The 14,239-nt window shown below is 54.5% G+C and overlaps 1 protein-coding gene across 1 annotated transcript in view; it reads left to right on the plus strand.

Annotated features, from left to right (window-relative positions):
• DNHD1 (dynein heavy chain domain 1) overlaps positions 1 to 14,239 on the plus strand; it is a 47,229-nt gene that overhangs the window by 28,303 nt on the left and 4,687 nt on the right. The window contains 14 exon segments of the mRNA XM_072993290.2: positions 46 to 242; positions 629 to 839; positions 4,355 to 4,457; positions 5,744 to 5,893; positions 6,019 to 6,201; positions 7,094 to 7,525; positions 7,621 to 8,062; positions 8,151 to 8,291; positions 8,447 to 8,641; positions 10,211 to 10,389; positions 10,769 to 11,767; positions 11,864 to 12,038; positions 12,181 to 12,267; positions 12,599 to 12,800. Of these exon segments, the coding sequence (XP_072849391.2) occupies positions 46 to 242; positions 629 to 839; positions 4,355 to 4,457; positions 5,744 to 5,893; positions 6,019 to 6,201; positions 7,094 to 7,525; positions 7,621 to 8,062; positions 8,151 to 8,291; positions 8,447 to 8,641; positions 10,211 to 10,389; positions 10,769 to 11,767; positions 11,864 to 12,038; positions 12,181 to 12,267; positions 12,599 to 12,800 (3,696 nt within the window).

Consider the following 14,239-nt stretch of genomic DNA (forward strand, 5'->3'; position numbering starts at 1 on the left):
CCTCCTCCTCCTCCTCTCCCAGTCTCTCTTCTGGCTTCCCTGCAGGTTCTTCCAGTTTGTGCGCTCCAATCTGCATGTGGTGCTGATGCTGGGGGGACCCGGCTCCTTAGCCCTGCCCCCTCTCACAGCGACAGCCCTGGCCCAGCTGCTGTGCCACCTGGAAATCTGTCGGCCCTGGAGCCTGGAGTCCCTGAGGGAGGTGGCTCAGAAGCACTTCAAGTTCTCTGTGAGGCTCACTCGAGGTAGGTAAAGCCACCATGGGGGTCTCAGGTGGCGGTGGTGGGGTCCCTCCTCTTCATGGATATCCATGTAGGGCTCCCAGACACTGACACGTGGTGGGTGGTGGGTGGGGGGGTTCTCCACGTTCCTCCCTGGAGTGCCTTCTGACCCACATCCAGAGAAGGTTTTATCCTGTGCATACCAAGTCATACATCTTGGGGTGCGTGGGTTCCCCAGAAGCATGCCGTGGATGCCGTGGATAGGCTTCTCTGTGTACCCCTCCCCTCTCTCTCCGCCCCCTCTCCTGGCCTGGGCTTAGTGAGCTTTGTGGGGCTGAGCAAAGGCCCGCCCCACTCCCCCTGCTGCAAGCAGCTGTGACCTGAGCATGCCCCCCCCCGTTGTCTATTAGAGCCAACATCAACATCATTGCACGCCCACAAGGACTTGATGCTTCGCACTGCCAAGGCTGCGGCCCTGATCCACTCCTCTGCGGTCGCCTATGCTACTGTTCTTTGCGCCCACGTTCCTCTTGTCAGCCCAAAGAGTCTCCTGGATTTTCTGGAAACGGCGGTCATGCTGCTGGATAGCCTGCAGGAGCAGAATAACAAGCTGACGGATCGGTAGGTGTGGCTGTCTTGGTGGCAGGCAGGGACCCCCAGGCCTTCTCCCTCACGCCCTGCCCTGCCTTGGATTTCAGAAAGCTGGTTGTGTTGATGTGGCTGCCCCAAAGCCCACCGAGGCTGACCCACAGGCTCTGTGCTGTTTGGAAAAGCTGTTTGGGTCATTAGGGGTCATTAGGTGGTTTTCAAAGCATGTTCATTGGCCTGAGAGTTGCAGAAAAGCCTCTGAACAGCTCTGCATGCTAGTCCCTAGGCCAGAAAAAGTTTCAGTTGACATAGTAGCTGGATCCCGGGACAGATCAAGTAGAAGGTTAAGGGAATTCTTGCTTCTGGTCCCAGTTAGTGAAATCCCTCCCCGCCCCCACCTCGCCCTCAACTCCAGATGAACAAACAAATTTAAAAAACAATGGAAGTTCCCCAACACCATTAAACCCACACAATACGCCCCCAAATCCCCTGAAAATTCATCATTTCAGGTGCTGTTTACTCTCAAACACATTTTTGGGGGGTTTGGGTGGGCTGGGTTCTCACCCTGGTTCCCAATCCAACAGCCAACAGTGAGGGTTCGTTGGTTGGCTCTTGTTCCCTTTCAAATAATGCCACAGATCTCTTTGATTTAGAAACAGGTGTAACATTTATTGGGTTGTTCAACAAAAGTCCAGTATCTATAAATGTGTCCAAAACCTTCTCCCCCTTTGACAGCAGGTCTGAAAGGGGGGGGGGTTCCATTCTTATAACTTAAAGGGGTTTCCGCTCAGGTCATTCCAGGGCCCCGGCCACTCCAGTGGGGTTTCAGGGTTCAGTAATAGTCCCTCCTCTCCTTCCAGCAAGGGGAGGGTGTCCTCCTCACAAACATCCACCCAGTCATACTCCCAGGTGGGTTCCCGCGTCTGCCACGGAGTTCCTGGTATTCCCTCTGTTGCATCTCCCATATCCTCCATTCTAGCCTCTCTCGGCGTTCTCTTTCCACCCTCTCTCTTTCTTCTCTCTATTTCCTTTGCCACTCTTTGGCCTCCCTCTCACCCCAATATGATGGCTTTGGGTTAAGTTCTCTTTTCCTCCGGGCACCCGCCTCTTCCTTCGGGATTCTCAGTTTATCTGTCTTTCCAGTCCATGGGTCTTCCACCCAAATTCACTCCCAAACTATTGGCAATTCTCCTTCTCCCCTTTTTATGTTCCCTAATCCCACCCCCACCACCTCCCGCCCTTGTTCTCCCGCGCCCGCCAAGGTAGTCCCAGTCTCTGTGACTGTTAGTTCTTTTAGATCTCTCTCTATGCGCCCTGGAGCAGGTCCAGGAGGTCTTGTCTTCCTAGGTGGGGGAACAGGTGGGGTTTGACATTCTTTCTCAGCGGTCAGCACTCCGGTGAGAGGGGTCTCTCTCTATCAGTATTACACCCAGTCATCCCAACTTAAATTTGGAATCGCCTCTTTGTAGGCAACGTGGTGGCGCTGCAGGTTAAACTGCAGAAGCCTCTATGCTGCAGGGCCAGAAGACCAGCCGTCGTAAGATTGAATCCATGTGAGGGAGGGAGCTCCCATCACTTGTCCCAGCTCCTGCCAACCTAGCAGGTCAAAAGCATGTAAATTCGAGTAGATAAATAGGTACCACCACAGTGGGAAGGTCACGGCGTTCTGTGTCTAGTCATGCTGGCCACATGCCCACGGAAACTGTCTTCGGACAAAATGTTTGCTCTATGGCTTGAAGACGGGGATGAGCACTGCCCCCTAGAGTCGGACATGACTGGACTAAATGTCAAGGGCAACCTTTACCTTTACCTTTGTACTGTACACCAGAAACTATTCAGTATACTGTATTCCTACTGTGAACTTCTTTTTCTGCCCCGTATCTGTTCAGATTACATTCCTCTCCTATCCTCACTTCTTAAATTGTTGAACCCCCCCCCCCAGCCCCACTTCTGCAGCCGGGCACCCCAACACCCTGAAGTCTCCTATAGCCTGTGTGAATTTTTTCGGTCACCTTTAAAAGCCATCCAATATGATGGCTTTCACCACTTCTTCATGAAGCGAATTCTTTTTTTATATATATATATAACTTTTTTATTAATACAAAATAAACCTACTACTACACAAAAAAACCTATATAAAATACAAAACAATACAATGCAATAAAATACAATTACCCATGTGCATCCATCACCTTCAGGACTAGCATTACACTTCGTTCCATCCATTTTCACTCCAAAATTTCATTGTTTCTTCCCTCGGTGTAAACCCCCTCCCTCTCCGAAATACATGTTCCAAAAATACATTCCATATTTTCTTAAATTCATTATTTTTCATTTGGCCTCTACTTATTTTCATATCACATGTCAGTTTATCGTTAATTGCCATGTCCCATAATTCTCTATACCATTCCTCCAAGTTAAATTGATTATCATTTCTCCAGTTCCTTGCAAAAATTATCCTTGCTGCCGTAATCATTATTATTATCAAATCCTTATTTTCTTTCACCAATTGATCTTCCTTAATCAGATTCAATAAGGCTATTAACGGAGACATTTGAATATTCAATCCAGTTATTTCAGATATTTCTTTAAATATTAAATTCTATTCTTTCTTTTTTTGCATAACCACCACATATGTAAATACATCCCCTTCTCTTTTTTACAGCTCCAACATAATGCTGACACACTTTTATCCATTATATTCATTTTGACCGGCGTTAAATACCACCTCCATATTACTTTATAGGAATTTTCTTTTATCCTTACTTACATGTTCTTCATAATTCTCTGATCCCATATTTTATCCCATTCTTCTCCTATTGCTTCTTTATCCAAATCATTTTGCCATTGCATTTTTAATCCTAGAATACCCTGTTCAACTTGAATTAATAATTTATATATTTGGCTTACAGTTCCTTTTCTTTCTGTCTTTTCCTCTGATTTCAATCTTTTCTCTATAATCTCTTCAAATTGTGTCATTTTTCTACCTTTCCCTTCTTTAGTATACCATTCTCTTGTCCACTTTTCTAACTGAATTAGATTTAACCATGAAATCCCTTCTCCTCCTAGTACCTTTTTTATATCCCCCTTTCCTCTTATCTTCTCTATCCAGTCTTTTAATCTACTTATCTCTTTACTTTTTAATGCATTCTTTAAATTTTTTAAATTTTCCGGAAAGAAGCGAATTCTACCATGTAATTTTGCCCTATAAAAGGAAGCCACAGGTTTTGAGTTCGCAAGAGCTGAGCAGGACAGGATGATGGAGCACAGGACCCTTCTGGAGATGGCTCATTCGTAGGGTCACAGTAGGTCAGAGGCACCCTGACGGCCTGTTATGACCACAAGAACTTGGTCCCATATGTGAGATGTGCTCCCTCTTGCCTGTGGACCTTTTTTGGTGCCAGTGGTCTGAGAGGTGAGAAATGCCCCCTTCCTGCGGCCCCTTGCTAGGTGTAGAATCCTCATCATGGGCCACCTGGATAGCAGGTCTCCACAGATCTCACTCCTGGGTTCCGCCAGACTCAGTCAAGACCTCTTCTGGTCTGCAGGATGAAACTGGCCGTCCTCAAGATAGAGGAAGTGAGCAAGAAACAGCAAGAGCATACGCGGGACGTGCGCCTCCTGCAGCAGAAGCTGGTCCGGATTAAAGAGGTGAGGGTCTCCCAGAAGCCAAGGGCTGCCATCTTTCTGTTTGTGTGTTTCTTAGCGAAACGTCCAGTTCTTTCTCTCCAGAGGGACGGCTGCATTAGCAGATCAATATAACAAACACAACAAAGACTAACTGTGCAACTTTAACAACTTTTCACTTGCCAGAATCCTCTTTCCTGTTAAAGAGCAGGTGCAACTAAAAGAAAAAGAAAATGTGATGGTAATTTTAAGGGCTGACCACTTAATCCAGAGAAAGGCAGAGCAAAGAACAGGGGGTTGCACATCCTCTGGAAACTCAGGTTCGCAGTATGGGGGTGCTTCTGGATTCGTCTCTGAGCATGGATGCCCAGGTTGCAGCAGGAACTGGCCAGGAATGCCTTTGCACAATTCAAACTAGTGCGCCCATTGCACCCATTCCTGGAAAGGTCTAATCTGCTCTCTGTGACACATGCCTTAGTTACATTTCGGCTGGATTACCAAACCACAATGTGGGGCTGCCTCTGGAAATGCCAGGAGAATTCAGTGGGTCCAAAATGCAGCAGCTAGATTGATGACTGGGGCTGGTTGCTGGGATCACAAAAAGCCCTCCTATCGCCACTCCACTGACTACCAATCTGTTTCCAGGCACAATTCAAAGTTTTGCCTTTAACCTATAAAGGTCTAAATGCTCTGGGTCCAAGCTATCTGAAAGAGCACATCTCCCTTTATGAGCCTGGCCGAGTGTTAAGATCATCAGGGGAGGCTTCCCTCTCAGTCCCCACCACCTTCACAGGTGGGTCCAATGGGGACATGGGAGAGGAGAGCCTTCTCTGTGGCTTCTCCCAGAGACTCTGGAACTCTCTCCCACAACGACAGCAGAGATGGCCCCATCTTTGCTGCCCTTCCACAAGCGGGCAAAGACCTTCTGGCAGGCTTTCCCAGAGTGACTGGCTGCCTAAGGTCATTAACTAAGGGGTTAATGGAGCCTTGAATCTGTTTTTGGTGTTGGTTTTGTTTACTATTTTAGTGTGATATTTGATTCTTTTTAAACATCTGTAGACTTACTGTTTTCAATCTTAAATATTGATGTAAGCCGCCTTGGATCCTTTTTTAGGAGAAAGGTGGGGTAAAAACATTTTAAACAAACAAACAAACAAATAAATAAATAAATAGTAACTTGGAATGCCATAGGGAAGACAGTTTTGGCCTCTGGACATCAGGGAGGGGAGTGGCTGTGGATGGGTGTCTCTCTCTCTTTCTCTCTCTCTTTCTCTCCCCTCAACCCACCCGGCTTCCATCCTTCCTTGCAGCAAATGTTACAGAGTCAGCGCGAGGTGGAGCGGGAGCAAGAAGTGCTGCAGCAACAGGAGAAGGAGTGCCAGAGCTACGAGGCCCGCATTGACGCCCTTACCAAGGAACGGGATGCCTTGGAGAAGGGGAAAGAGCAGGCCATGAAGAAGGTAAAGAGGAGCGCAGCGAGGAGGCTGCTGCCCTGTCACCACCACGGGCACGGGGGGGGGGCGGACTGGGGGGGCGGGAGAAGAAAGAGGCAGGCTCTGCAGCCAAACTGACCCTCTCCTCTCAGGTGAGCCAAGACTACAAGGCAGCCCTCGCGTCCCTGCGCATGCAGGACATAGAGGAGCTGCGCAGCTACCGCCAGCCGCCGGCCCCCGTGGTCAGGGTGACCGACGTCCTCTGCGTCATGTTCCACCAGGATCCAGGCTGGGAGAATGCCAAAGTGCTGCTCCACAGGGAAGATTTCTACCAGGTGAGGCTTGCTCTCCTTGCCTGCTGTTCTGATGTGATCCATGCCTCTTGGTGATCCTGCACCACCCCCACCGCCTGCCAGCTACGGAGGGCGGCCTGTTGCCTGCTCAGCTCTTGCAGACTCAAGCCTGGGACTGCCTTTAGGGAGTCCACTCACCTCCTGTTGGGTCTTCCTCCTTTTCTGCTGCCTTCCACCTTTCTCAGCATTATGGTCTTTTCCAGAGAATTCTGCCTTCTCGCGATGTACTCTGGATTTGATTGACCAATGACTTGTTTGTCTTTCGGGCAGTCCAAGGTATCTGCAAAGCTCTCCTCCAGCACATTTTAAATGAGAGCCTCGCTCTTTGAAAAGGTCCCCAGGACCAATCCAAATGTCCACAAAGCCTCTTCCCCAGTGTGCCTTTGGACCCTAGCAATAAGACCTGAGTCACACCCCGGGACTTGGCACTCCTCTCCAGTCGGAGGTGGAATCTTAGATCAGAGGTCCACGGAACGTGGTATCACGTAGGCCACCCTTTTACAGCTCATGAAGGACAGTGCTAGAAGCCTTGCTGAATTCACGGGACACCTGCAGCTCCAGCATCCCCCTTTGTCTACCAAGCTTTTCTAATGAATCCATCAGAAAAAAAGAAGCAAGCTTAGCCTGGCTTGGCTTGGCTTCTATACTGCCCATCTGGCTACCAGACCACTCTGGGCAGTTTACATATTAAGGATACACAGTTCAAAACAACAAACATAATAATATAAAATCAAGATAAACAACCACAATTTTAACAACAACAACAACAACAACAACAAAAACTAATATAAAACAATATAAAGCAGGACAGGAGGACTGATAATAAAAGTGTTAGGCCCCATCCATACTCGCCTCCTCCTGTTTTCTTCTCCAGGACCTGGTTTTCTACCCCAAAGACACCCTTTCAAAGGAGGTCTTCAGGGCCTTGGGTGAAGCGGTGCGTGACGAGGGCTTCTCCGCGGCCGTCATCCGGAGCGCCAGCCATGCGGCAGCGGCCCTCAGCCAGTGGATCTCGGCTATCTACTGGTACCACCTGGCCCTGTGGGACTGGCAGCCCACCATGCTGCAGCTCCAGCGCTGTGACGAGCAGATCAACACGGAGAAAATGCACCTGGGCGATCGGCGCCTGCACGCTGAGCACCTGAGAGATGCCACCCAGGCCCGGATCCGGGAGCTGAAGGTGAAGCAAGAACGCCAGGAGAAGCTGCTTCAGCAGCTCACACAGTCTCTTCAGGCCAAGGAGGAAGCCACCACCATGGAGAACTCGGTGGCTGAGCACCTGGCCAACTGGACCGTGCTCACCAAGGTAAGGATGACCCGAGGGCTTCCCTGGCCAGGGTACCCGGGCGTGCCTCTCCAGCAGGATGATGCATGGCCCGCCGTGTCCTCTTTTCTCCCCAGGATCTGGAGCACCAGCAGAGCACTTTGTATGGCAATGCCCTGCTCTGTGCAGCTGCCCTCTGCTACTTGGGCCCCTTCCCCCCAACGAGACGAGAAGAGCTCTTGGAAAAGTGGCAGGCCTTGTGTGCGGGGGCGCAGGTCCCCCTGGGTCCAGACGACATCGGCCGGCTCCTGCGGCCAGTGCTGCCGTGCCCCAGCTCGGCCTCTCTTGGGCCCCCGCTGCTGGCGGTGCAGAGCCCCCTGTGCCTCGCTTCTTTGCTCAGCTCTCCTCGCGAGCAGCGCCTCTGGGACAGGGTTCACAAGCCCAAGGACCCTGGAAGCAGGCTAGCGGCCATGATCCTGCGTTCCGGCATTCACGCTCGGGCTCACCGCTGGCCTCTCCTGGTGGACCCGGACAAGCAGGCCCTTGTCTGGCTGCTCCTGGCTTCGGCCGTGGAAGAGGGTGAGTGAGGGATGCGGGCCAGAGGCGTGGGAGGGCCCCGCACGCGCCCTCTCCCGGGCAGCCCCCCCATTGTTCCTTTGCCCTGCAGAGGAATCCTGTATCCTCTCTGAGCTGGTGCCAGACATGGTGGAGCAAGGAGTGTGTGATGAGATCCCCGAAGATCGCCTGGAGATCATCTCGCTGACCGATCCTGACCTGGAGAAGAACCTCTGGAATGCCGTCAGTCAAAGTGAGCAGAGCGCCTTTCCGGGCACAGAGAGAGGCTGGCTGGCTGCCTCCCAGGAAACCCATGGTCGTTCTTCCCAGGGGGTGGGGCGGGGGGCTGGGGGGCTGGGCAAGGACACCAACCCAAGAAGCCCCCCCCCGCGCATTGCCTCCTGGCAGACTCCCCTGTGCTGCTGACCAACTTTGAAAAAAACGTCCCGTGGTGCCCGAGTCTCCAGCAGCTGATGCAAAAAGGATCCTTCGAGGAGCCCGAAGGGACGGTGCTTCGCTCCGAGTCCGAGGGCGATGTGTCGGTGCCGCCCTCTTTCCAGATGTATCTTTCCACGGAGCTGCCTCTCGAGGCTTTGGTGGCAGGTAAGGTCGGGTGCCCAAGGCCCTGGTCCCCAAAGCACGCCACCCTCGGCTGCCAGTGGGAGCCTCGGGGTTCAGAGGCCGAGACCAGCTGCAGCTCCCTCTCCTTGCCTTGGCCTCCACTTTTGCTGCCCACCTGCTGGGAAGCCAGACACGGATTGGTTTCCTGCAGGCCACCTCTCTGCTCCTGGCTCTGGGTCCTGGACTACCTGGCTCCCTCGCTCATCCTCTTGATTTCTTTGCCTCTTGTTTCGATTTTCAGGAGACACTGGTGGCATCTTTGTGGGCAAACACGTGTGTGCTGGGGCAGCTTGCAGATCTGACTCTTAGGTTTCTTGAAGGCGGCATTGATTCTGCAGGGTCCGTCAGGGGAGGCAGAAGTTGCAGCTGAGAAAGCCACCTCAGCAGCAGGAAGGGGACCTGTTGGCAGATTTTCTGCATTACTGGGAGAATAGATTTGTGCTGTGATAGAGTGGAAGGTCCTCCCAAGAGCTCAGGAGGGGTGGGGCTGTAGGCAGTGCGACCAAGCGCTGACATTAGACAAGAGGGATAAAGGGACAGTAAAAAGCAACGGGGCAGCACAGAGTTCCCCCCTCCCAGGAGGACCCATTGAAGCCAAATTAATCGAGGCAGAGGGAACCCTAGCAGCCTGTGATAGTCTCCAAAAGGCTGTCCCCAAAATGGGGGTGGGGTGGGGTGGGGAGGAGGTTCAGGGAGATGGTCCTGGAATGGCCATGATGACCAAACGCAAAAGAGAGAAGGAAAGCATGGCCGGGGGGAGGGGGAAGAAGTTAATGACAGAGTCCATGTGCCATCCTGGATCCTGGGCCAAGACTTGGAAGCCAGCCCCCATGGCAGGCGTAAATTGAGCAAAGGGGTGCTAGGGTTTTGTGGGGCGACCCCAGACTCAAGATAAAGCCTGGACCCCATTGAGCTTCTGCCGAGGGGGAATGCTCAGCTGTTGAGCCCTGCGGGCCTCTGCTGGTGGCCCAGGCCAGGCCTCCGTGCAGGCAGGGAGAGCAGGCACGCTTCGCGGAGGTCACTCTTGGCCCAGAGGTTCCCCCATGGCCAGCTCCGTTGGACTCTGGGCGCTGTCGAGCCTCAGCAGGATTCTGGCCCTCAAGGCACACAGGCAGAATCCCGGAAAGCCCCAGAGGCGCCTTCTCCTGTTGAGAGAAGGAGTCGGGTTGAGGGTGTGAGGGAGCAACGGCCCAAAAACTTCCGTTTTCGGAGCAGCCCTGGTCTCTCAGCAGCCCGATCCCTTTCTGCCCCCATGCCTTGCACGTGGTCTTCTTGGGGGGGGGGGGGAAGAGGACCCTCTGTGTAGGTTCATTCTTCCCTTTGTTCTTCCAGCAAAGGCATTTTGAGGGGGGGATGCTGCTTGGGGATCTGGGGTGGGTGGACGGGGGGGGGGGGGAAAGGTCTGCAATGGGTGGAAGGCAGGCAGCCATGCCTCATCCTGAGTAGACCAGGAGGGAAGGAGATTGGGGTGACTAGCCAAGGGCAGGGGGTTCCACTTGCCTCCCCCCTCCCTCCCTTCATCATGAGCTCCTTCCTTCCTTCTCTTTGCAGAAGTTGACCATGAGATTCTGAAGAACCTGAATGTGATTGACCTCAGCCTCAGCCAGAGGGCGATTGAGGACCTGCTGCTGGGCGAGGTGCTGCGTGCCGAACGCCGGGAGATCCTGAAGAACCGGCAAGCCTTGCATCTGGCCGTCCTGCACCTCGAGGGCAAGTTGGAGGCCACGGAGGTGAGAGGCACCGGCATCCTCCAGCATCCTGGGCCTCTCCCTAGGCGGCTCCCAGACATGGGCTCCCTTGGAAGCTGGCCCACCCAAGGCCCCTCCCAAAGGAAGGAAATCCTCCCCCCGCAGAAGGGGGATTGTAGGCATCGGTCCATCTCACTCACCCCCTCCCACCCCCATCCCCATATAAGAGGTGCTGCACACACACGGTCCCTCTGGTTTTCCCCGTCTTCATTGAGCAACTTAACCCAGTCCAGGTCCCCTCTTTTGAGGAAGTGCCAGGGCATACCCTGTCCATTCCGTTGCCCAGAGGAGGAGGGGGGGGAACCTGTGACCTCTCTCCTCCCCTGCCCGTGGTCTGCCTTTCCTTTCCTTTCCCTTGCAGGAGGAGCTGATGGACCTGATCTCGCAGCCCCAGCGCTCTCTGCTCGAGGAGGAGAACTTCATGCCCATGGTGCGGCTCCTGCAGGCCCAAATCCAGGCCCTGCAGGCCACCCACCAGCACATGGCCTCTCAGCACCTGGACCAAGCGGCCCTGTGTGACAAGTACCGGCCCGTGGCCCACACAGGCGCGGCGGTCCACCGGGCGCTCCAGCAGGTGTGCCGCCTCCACCCGCTCTACCGCTTCCCCACCGACGCCTGCCTCGGACGCGTGCGGCAGGCCCTGGTCTCCACGAAGCGCCAGCAGGACACCAGCAAGCAGCAGTCCCTGGAGGCCCGGCTGCTGGAGCTGAGCAAGGCCGTCCTCCAGCAGCTGCTGGTCCAGGCGCTGCCCTCTCTGCGGGAGGCAGACCGGCTGCTCCTCTTCTTCCTGGGGGCCCTGGCCACACTGCAGGGGGACCGCGCCGTCCTCCCCTTGGAGTGGCTGGTCTTCTGCGGGGGCCTGCAGGAACCCGGGGCCAGGGCCCTGCTGCAGGCGGCGGGAGCGGCGGGTCGGGTGGGGCTGCCGCCGCCGCCGCCTTGCCCCAGCTGGGTGAGCGCGGAGGCCTGGGAGCAGTGCGCCTTCCTGGAGGGCCTCCCGGGATTCCAGGGGCTGCTGGCCTCGCTGAGCGAGCGGGACGCCGCCTGGCGGGAGTACTTCCGCCTGCCCTCCACCGTGGTGGGCCCGGCCTTGTGCCCCAGCCATGCCCACCTCCGCCCCTTCCAGCGTGCCATTCTGTGGCGCCTCTTGTGCCCCGGCACCATGAGCAGGGTGGTGGCCGACCTCACCACCTGCTTGCTGGGCTGGTCCGTCACGGAGGAGATGGCGGCCACCAACCCATACTTTTATAGCCGCACCAACAGACCCATCATCTTCCTCACTTCCGCCTTTGAGGAATCTTCCGGCTCCTTCACGCACCCACTTTTCTGGATCCAGCAGATGGCGGCCCAGCGGGGCCGGGCGGTGAGATGGGCACGAGAGGGGTGGGCATATTGGTGCTATCAGGTGGCTCTGCCTGGAGACTGACTTGCGCCTCCCCCCCCCGGCCGTACCCTGCAGGGGAAAGTGGTGGTCATCTCCTTTGGCACTCCTGATGCCGCGCGGCGCGTGTGGCGAACGCTGCCCCTCTGTGCCAAGAAAGGCAAGTGGCTGGTCCTCAGCAACTGCCATCTCCAAGAGCGCTGGGACCCAGATGTCCTTTTGCAACTGGATTCGCTGATGAATACAGTGACAGGTGAGGAGGAGGAGGAGGGCTCCAGGTGAGGCATAGTGGCTGTCCCTTGCGTGCACAGCCTTCCTGCCCCATCTCCCTCCCTCCCTCCTTCCTTCCTTCCGACAGTACATCCTCTCTTCTCCTCCTCCTCCTCCTCACACAGGCAACGCTGAAGGCAGGGGCCTCGAGATCCACCCCAAATTCCGCCTCTGGCTCATCACGGCAGCTGATGCCCCGCACTCCGTGCCAGGTAGAGCCCTGCCCTTGAAGGGAGGGTGTCTCTCAGGGCAGGAGCAGGGATGCCGCCTGCCCACACCTAGGCCGGCGGCGGGGGGGGGGGGGGCTCCCAGCCTTCCTTCACCATCCCCTTCCAGCAGAGATGGCCCTTCTCCAGCACCAAATGGGGAAGAGCCCCACTTCTGGATGCCTGTTCTGCCAGCTCTTCCTGGGGAACCCAACAAAGCTTCCCCCACCTATTAGGCCCAAAGCCCTTCTTCCTTCCTAGACCGTGCTGCTCCCCCCCAAAATAAACCATCAGCAGCGCCTGCAGGAATGAATGCTCACCCCTCTCATGTCCATAGGGCCTGTCCACCGCAATGCCACCACCCTTTTCTGCGAGATGCCCCTGGAGCCCAAGGCCATCCTTGCCCACACTCACCGGCGCCTCCAGGGTCAAGCCCCCAACCTGGACACCTATCAGCAGCTCCCTCTGCTGGTCCTCTATGCGGTCCTGATGTACAGACAGGCTTATGCCCGATGGACCCAGGCCAGCTCCTACCTCTGGTGAGTGAGTGAGTGGGTGGGTGGGTGGGTGGAAGGGCTGACCGGCTGGCCGGCCACCCTTGTTCTCTGCACAGGGGTGGGGTGCAGGGCAGCAGGGGCCCTTGATGCTCCTTCGATTGACACGCATACGCACCCACCTTCTCAGAGGACATTCCCTCCATGGATTATTCTGGGCTGGGTGTCTTGCCCTGCAGAACGAACGCCCTCTTCCCTGGCTAAATGCCTGGTGGGGGTATAGGGAGAAAGAAAGGACCCAAGAGACCAAGTGAGCCACAAATGCAGCATCAAGGGGAGATACTTGGGGGGGGGGGGCAAAATCTGTAGCAAATTACTTCTATGTTTTCTGTTATGCCTTCTTCCTCTCCTGGGGGGGGGCAAGTGACTCACAACAGAATAAATAATTAAGGCTTTAAAACAGTGACATACAAATCTCTAAAAACATTAGTTTCCCCGAAAATAAGACCTAACCTGAAAATAATCCATAGTATGGTATTTTCAGGATGCTCGTAATATAAATCCTCCCCCCAAAATAAGCCCCAGTTAAGTGAAACCCCAACCTCCACCCTTGTACAACAATCAGAAGAAGATGACTGTATTTGAATATAGATGTTTGTACATGAAAAAAAACATCCCCTGAAAATAAGCCCTAACGTGTTTTTTGGAACAAAAATTAATGTAAGACCCTGTCTTATTTTCGGGGAAACACGCTGTATTGGAAGTATAAAATATGTTTTATAAAACCCACTAAACTGCCCACCTCAATTACTTGAAAAGATTCTTGAACAGGCTCCCCAAGCAGGCAGATCTTCAGCTGCCGGCAGTGGGAGGGCAGGGTCAGGGTCAGTCTCCCCCCCAGCCGCCCAAGCCCTCCCCCAGGCATTTTAGAGACTAAAATGCCCCAGGGTGAGCTCCCATGGGTCGGGGACCACTTCTTCGGACTCTCTCCCCACACCTCCAGGCTCATGACGGGGGGGGGGGGGCTGGTGGCTGCCAGCCAGTCTGTCAAGGGGCCCTTGGCACGCTTGGAAGGCTGGCCCTTCTGAGCAAGCCGCGTCACAATCCCCACTGACCTAGATGAAAGATGAAACGTCGGAAGGCACCAGCAGGGCTGCCATGTACTCCACGCCATTCATATGTGTGCATGCCTTGTCCTGCCGGAGAAGCACTTGGGTCAGTGGAATAGGAAGGGAGGCAGTGGCTGCCGGAGGCTGCCTTGTTGCCCTGCGGCTCATCAGGGAAGAGGCCCCTCTGTTTGGCTTGAACAGAGGAGGCTCAGACGGAGGCTTATGCACCACAAGACTAACCGACCCAGCAGCTCTTATGGGGCCCAGGAATAGTCTTCATAAGAATGAAGGAAAGCAGGCCGCAAATCACAAAATCTCCAGTATCTATCTATACAGGAGTGCCAGGAATGTGAGAAACAAACATGAAGAACTGGA

This window comes from Pogona vitticeps, chromosome 3 (genome assembly GCF_051106095.1).
Source record: "Pogona vitticeps strain Pit_001003342236 chromosome 3, PviZW2.1, whole genome shotgun sequence".
Lineage (NCBI taxonomy): Eukaryota > Metazoa > Chordata > Lepidosauria > Squamata > Agamidae > Pogona > Pogona vitticeps.